Source organism: Neomonachus schauinslandi, chromosome 13, assembly GCF_002201575.2.
Source record: "Neomonachus schauinslandi chromosome 13, ASM220157v2, whole genome shotgun sequence".
Classification (NCBI taxonomy): domain Eukaryota; kingdom Metazoa; phylum Chordata; class Mammalia; order Carnivora; family Phocidae; genus Neomonachus; species Neomonachus schauinslandi.
Window position 1 is genome coordinate 91,340,246 of NC_058415.1, and position 6,869 is coordinate 91,347,114.

Consider the following 6,869-nt stretch of genomic DNA (forward strand, 5'->3'; position numbering starts at 1 on the left):
GCCGGGGGGCGATCACCAGGGTCCAGGAGCCGGGGGGCGATCACCAGCGTCCACGAGCCAGGGGGCGATCACCAGGGTCCAGGAGGAAGGGGGCGATCCTCAGGTCCCACCTCGTGGGTTGTGTGCAAAGGCAGAGGGCGGGATGCCGCCCGGGTCAGATGGCATGCCCTTGGCACCGGCGCTGGGACCTCACCCCGTGAGCCCCGCGGTGTCCCTGAGGTGGCAGTTCAGGGCAGGCTCCGGAACGCCCTTCCCTGGCTGGCGGCTCTCATGAGCCCTTCCACCTGCGCTGACCTGTGGGAGGTTCCGGACCGGGCGGGACAGGCACAGGTGTGCTACCGAGGGTCCGAGGGCCACACCTTGCCTCGGCTAGCCAGGGTTGGGCGGGGCGGAGAACACGACTTAGCTGAGGATCCCGAGAGAGGTCTGCGGTGCGTGAGGCCCGACACACACACGGGACCCCATCATGGCACAGTTAATTTGTTTCCCTAAGCACGTCTTGTTTCTTAACGTGTCTAAAATTGCCAAGCGTTCTTTTTTAATGAGCAAAAATTAAGCAAATTTCAAAACTGAAGTCTCCATTGTTCTGACAGTGAGGTGAGGACATAAGAGACCCCAGATGGTGGCACAGCCCTGTCCCCTGCAGGAGCCTGTGGTGTCCAGGCGGCCCCCTGGCATCCCCAGGCCTCAGGCCTCGCACGAGGATATTTTAGTTTTATCAGCGACACAATTAAACTCCACGAAGTAAATAAACCTCCTCTCCCGGGTCTGTGGCCCCTTGTGTCCTTGAAGCCAACACGTCCCTCTCCAGGGACCCACAGGGACCCTTTCTGGCTCAGAAACTCTGTGAGCACATGCCCGAGGTCTGGGGTGAAATTTCCATGTTGACCCCAATTCCCCAAGTTTCTTATCAATATTTATCGTTATTATTTATTGAAAGTGCCCAGTGTTCAGGAAGCTCTTTGTAAATGCCATGGACCCTGCTCAGATTATAAACATGTGCCTCATCTAATGATAGACCTCTTCCTATCCTCTTGGAGCTCAGAGGACACAAGCCCAGAGGGCTTGAGTGACTTGTCCCGGGACACACAGCACTGAGGAGCTGGGCTCCCTCAGGCAGAGAGGACTCCAAGGCCATTCCCTCCGGCCTGGCCAGCACCCACAGCAGGCCGAGGGGGGTTAGAGCAAGTCTATATACACCAGAGGCAAAAAACCCACTTGCAGGCTGACCGTCCAGGCGTCCCCAGCGGTCTGCCCCGGCCCGAGGTCACCACGCAGGCAGAAGCCTCGGGTCAGCCGGCCCGTCTGTGGGATCTGCTGAGCCGTCAGGCCCAGGTGGAAGGACCGACTGTCACTTCGCGTCTCTCTGCAGAGGTGCAGGTGGTGGGGCTGGAGGGCTCCGACAAGCTCAGCATCCTCCGAGACTGCCCGGGGCTGCCCGGGGCCGCGGGGCCCAAGGGAGACGCCGGGGTCAATGGAGAGAGAGGTAGGTGCAGCGGGCCGGGGGTGGGGTGGCAGGGGGCCTGCCCTTCTCCTGCTAGACCCGGGGTTGGGCGTCCCCCGCACCCCTCGGCTGCAGCTCGGGCCCTGTGCACAGCCAGCTTCAGAACCGCATGCCTCCTCTCTGCGTGGAGTCAGACCCTACGTGGAGGGGCTCGGGATGACCCGATCCGGGGGCTGGGCACGGGGCCAGTCTGGCTCGCCCTGCCCGAGACCCACTGCAGGAGAGCCTGGCCGGGTCCTGCGGGGACCGGGGGGTCAGGGTCTCCCAGGATGTGCCCCGAGATCCGGGCCCCTGACTGGACGGCTGGGCTCGGTGAGGGCAGCGTGGGCCTGGGCCCACCACACAGAGCTCAGCAGGGGCAGGAAGCCGCGGCGGCCCTGGGGCCTGGGCTCCCGGTGACGGCCTGCTCCCCACCCTTGTGCCCGGGGCTGCTCCGTCCACCCCGGGGCAGCGGTTCTGTGGAGAGGAGGCCCTGGGCAGACCTCAGTACTTGGGGCACAGAGCTCACGTGGAATTGTGGCGGCCGCACCTTTGCCCATGATGCCCTTGTCCTTGGAATTTCAGGAGCACCTGGTTCCCCTGGAGTCCCAGGGAAGGCAGGACCAACGGGACCCAAAGGTAACAACGTGAGGAAGAGTGAGGACCCCTCGGGGGACCCCGGGCTCTGCCCATAGAGAAGTGAGAGAGGAACACAGACAGAGATTCAGGGAGACGGGGAGACAGGGACACAGGGAGGAGGACAGAGAGAGAGAGACAGGGTGGGACAGGGAGGCAGACAGAGGGACAGGGAGGGTCGGGACGTATTTCCATTCCCAAGGAGCCTCGAGCTAGTGCATGACCAGAGTCCTGATCCAGGGAACTTGGTCCACAGTGACCTGTCCTTCCCGGGGGCAGGATCCCAGGCCTCGGGGTCCCCTCCCCTGCTTGCAGACCCTGGCCTTTGAATCCTTGGAGACCCAGCAGAGCAACGAGGGTGTCCTGCCCAGAGCAGGAGGCCTGGGGCTCGGCCCCCGCTGTCCTTCCCGCCGGTCCCCGAGGGCAGAGCAGCTGGTGGTGTCCAGAGCGCTCACGCGGCCTCTCACTGACCACACTTCCCTGCATCGGGGGGCCCATCCTCCTGTCTCTTCTCCAGGAGACCGAGGGGAGAAAGGAGTACGCGGGGAGAAAGGTGAGCCCGGCTCGCGGTCCTGGGGGCGCCTCGGCAGGCTTTGTCCACGTGGGGGTCCCAGGGCCGCAGTCAGCTGGGCAGCCTCCCCTGGGGAGGGTCTCAGACCCAAGTCCCTCTTCTGGCAGGGAAGCGGTGGGAGGCGTGCAAGGTCTGGCTCAGGGCTCGGTTTGATGGCCCGGTCGGTGAGGGCCCAAGGCCAGCGTCTGCCCGCGTTGGACCCAAGTGATGGCAAGACAGCATTACTGCCGAATGTGGACGCTTCACGGACTTTCCCTCCTATCCATTCTCACTTCGACATCAAAGTGTAAGCGTCAGAGAAGGCAACTCACAAACTCTAAACACAGGCAGGAGCTCCGTGCACATACAAGAGCGCAGGAGTGGGGCGCAGACCCGAATGCTCAACGCCCCCAGCGCTCTCCCCAAGCAGAGGCTCGGAGGGACAGCGGGTGGAGCTGACACCGACCGGAGAGACCAGGACGAGTCCATACCGCGCCACTGAGGCCCAGGGGCCCTCAGGAGATGGCCGGCACGGGGTGCACGCAGTGACCCTGAGTGACAGCGCTGCCCCACGGCCCCAGCCCAGGCTGGACACAGGGGGCCCAGCAGACCCGCGCCCGGGAACGGACAGTCTGAAGCCCTCCCTGGGACTGGACGGTCTGCCCCGGACAGATCCCGATCCTATTTGCGTTCTGTGTGCCGGCCGCTGAGCACTGCGGCTGAAGGGGACGGGGGCGCCCGTTGCCAGACCGTGATGGGTGCGTCCTCTCCCCACGAACAGGCGAGGCTGCGCATCACTCCTGTGACAGGTAGCTGACCATGCCACCGACCTCCCCACGCTTCCCGCGGACCAGAGGCCAGCCCCACACTGCCCCGGCTTCCGGAATCCAAGGACCACACACTCTTACACACGTTTCCCTCCCTCGGCTACTCAGCAATGGGCAGCTAGCACCTGGCAATGTTCTCAAGAAGCTCAAATGTCCCCTGAAGGCCAGGGGTCCGGGGACTACGGTGGGGCAGCCCTGGGAGGGGGGATGGCCATCACAGCCGGGCGACCCGGGGCTCGGGGTCTGTCCACGCCCAGGGTGCCCCTCCACCCGTGTAGACGCCCCGCATCCCCGCCCCGCCCCGCCCAGGGCTCCCTGCCTGACATCAGCCTCCGGGTCCGTCCCCAGCACCTCGGACCTGCAAGGAGCTGCTCACGAGGGGGCACTTTCTGAGCGGCTGGTACGCCGTCTACCTGCCCGACTGCAGGCCCCTGAGCACGCTGTGTGACATGGACACGGACGGCGGGGGCTGGACCGTGAGTGTCGGAACCGGAGACCGCCCAGCGGTGCACGGGGGTGGGCGGGCTCTGCCTGGAGATCCCCCAGTGCAGCTCGGCCGCCCGAGGGAGGACACTCTCGTGTTGCCTTTGTCAAACTGTCCACATCCCCCCGTGAGGCCGACCCGACCCTCTGGCCCAGGCCGGGGCGAACCAGACACCTTGGTGGGGGGCGAACCCTATGGGAGCGAGTGCAGACTTTGGGGCGAGGCCCGGAAGGAGCCCACACCTCCAGCTGTGTGGCTTAGGACTTGTCACCCACCCTCTCTGTTCCTCCGTTTCCCCCTCCCTTAGCTGTGGGCCCTGTCCACCTCTGGGGTCTGAGATGAGCCTCCCAGCCATGCCGGGCTCTCGGCCGGGATGCTCCCTGAGCTACAAGGCCTCCCCCAAGGTGGTGGGGCCCCTGAGCCGTGGACCCCAGCACGGCCCGGGCCCCCGAGCCCGCTTGCCTTCCACAGGTTTTCCAGCGAAGGAGCGACGGCTCCGTGGATTTCTTTTGAGACTGGGCCGCGTACAAGAAGGGCTTCGGCAGTCAGCTGGGGGAGTTCTGGCTGGGGAATGACAACATCCACGCCCTGACCGCCCAGGCTACGTCCCTGACCTCCACCTGCCCCGGACCTGAGCCCTGGCCCCGCGGGGCTGAGGAACACGCCCCTCCTCCCACTGGGGTGCATCTGAGCAGGACCCCTTAGTTCTGTGCCCCCCCATGCGTGGGAGCCCTGCCATGGTCTCACACATCAGATCGGAGCACGTAAGGACCAAGGTGAAGGACTCTGGCAAGCATGGCGCCTCTGGTACCTCAGATTCTGAGACGGGAGGGACCAGAGGCCTCAGGGGTGGGCTCCACGTCCAGCCCCAAGAGTAGTGTCGGTTTCCAGCGGACGAACAGGAGGAGGGGATTTCAGGTGCAGTAGAAGGGCTCTTGGGAAGTGGGTTTCAAGTCCTTCATGTAACCAAGGACTTCTTCTATGATCGTGTGGCCCTTCCCTGCCTGCCAAGTTCAGACAGCCCCCCTACGCACTCTCCTAAATTCCCACCTCCCTGCCCTGGAGACAGAGGGTCCCTCTGCTGGGACCTCACAGCCTTCCTGCCCCAGGAACCAACGAGCTCCGTGTAGACCTCATGGACTTGGAGGGTAACCGCCAATTTGCCAAGTACAGCTCGTTCAAGATGGCGGGCGAGGCCGAGAAGTACAGGCTGGTCCTGGGGGCCTTCGCTGGGGGCAGCGCCGGTGAGCGTCCGCCCTGGGCCGAGGGGCCTGGGCTGCGGCGCGGAGGGGACCTGCTTCCCGTCCTGGCTCTGCCTCGTCTGTGGGGAGAGAGGCGGCGGCAGCCCGACGTGGCTCTCCATCCATCCATACGTGCAGGAAATGTCACCCACGCCTCACGGTGCAGACGAGGGCCACGTGACCCATTCAGTACAAAGTCCGGGAGAACTGGTGTTCTTATTTACCGCCATTATTGACGCCAACAGGGGCAGGGGGATAACGTGGCCCATTTCTGTGGAGCTGAGCTCCTGCTTCATGGTGGCTGGCGCTCTCTACTGAGCAACCTAGGAGTCCAGGGCCACGAGTGGCCTCCCTCCAAGACAGGGTGCCTGCCAGCTGGCAGGGACAGAGGGGATGACGGATGCCAAGGCCACCGTACCAGAGAGCAAGCGTTCACCGGCACCCCCTAGAGTTGTGCAGTGCACGTCTCGCACCCCTGGACAGGACAGTTCCTACCTAGACCTAGGATCCAGGTAAAACGGCCCACTCTCCCTCTGTGCAGGATTCCCTGTCAAACCACAACAACCTCGCCTTCTCCACCAAAGACCAGGACAATGACTCCGTTCCAGAAAAGTGTGCTGAGCGCCACAGTGGGGCCTGGTGGTATTATCAGTGTCACCTGTCGAACCTCAACGGTCTCTACCTCCGGGGGTCTCACGAGACCTTTGCAAACGGCATCAACTGGAAGTCGGGGAAAGGCTACAACTACAGCGACAAGGTGTCAGAGATGAAGGTGCGGCCCGTCTAGCGCAGGGCGGTCCACGCACACAGTGGCCGCAGCGAGGGCTGGTCTGGTCGCTCCCAGGGGAGGGAGCAAGGGCTTGGGGCCCTCCCCCTTTCCCTCTGGGACCCTCTCTGCTTTGTGCCCCTCACCCGCACTAACGCCCTGTCTCCCACCTGCGAGGGTGAGAGCAGGGACCCTGGATCTTGGCAGCCACGCATTTTCTCAATAAAGACATTTGCTTCCACTCTCGGCACACGTGGGCCCCCATCGCTTGCCTTTCCCCGACCGCTGGTCACGCCGCCTCTGTTCGTTTGTTCGCGCCCCACCGTGGGCGCTGAGGGTGTTTCTGGGGGTCTCAGGTCAGGAGTCGGCACACGGGGCCTGTGGCCGTGCCCCGCTGCTCTGTGCTCGATGGCCACGGTCGGTGGTCCCGTGGCCTTTATTCTGCAGACAGAGCAGAGTGGCGGAGACACAGACCATGTGACCACGACCACAAGCCCTAAAATCTTCCCCATGGAGCCCGTGAGCCAGTGTCTGCTGACCCGGGCTCAGAGGTGACCTGGCCTGTCCCAGGCCCCAGCCCCGGGCCCAGCGCTCCCCACTCAGCCTCACCGACCCACTCCCGGCTTCCCTGGTTCTCACTGAGACACCCTCCGACGTGGGGCAAGGCTGACCATAGGCCTGGGGGCCCTGAGCAGGAACAAGCCTGAGGGGGAGTAAGGCAGCACGTGTGGGTGCTCTGAGCTGCTCGCGGGGGGCGCTCCACCCGGAGGGTCCAGCGCCAGGCTGCCCCACACCTGGCCAGCAGGCACCTGGGCGGGGAGAGGTGCCACGTGGGCGGGCAGGCCATCTGAGAGACCTAAGAGGCATTAGCCCGGGAGCCTG

General features: G+C 64.3%; 1 protein-coding gene across 1 annotated transcript in view; it reads left to right on the forward strand.

Moving 5' to 3' along the window:
- The window catches only part of FCN2 (ficolin 2), a 6,565-nt gene extending 557 nt beyond the window's left edge, over window positions 1-6,008 (forward strand). The window contains exons 2-5 of the mRNA XM_021691547.1: window positions 1,373-1,486; window positions 3,845-4,012; window positions 5,090-5,220; window positions 5,763-6,008. Of these exons, the coding sequence (XP_021547222.1) occupies window positions 1,373-1,486; window positions 3,845-4,012; window positions 5,090-5,220; window positions 5,763-6,008 (659 nt within the window). The remainder of the gene's footprint in view (window positions 1-1,372; window positions 1,487-3,844; window positions 4,013-5,089; window positions 5,221-5,762) is intronic.
- Window positions 6,009-6,869: the final 861 nt, after the last annotated feature.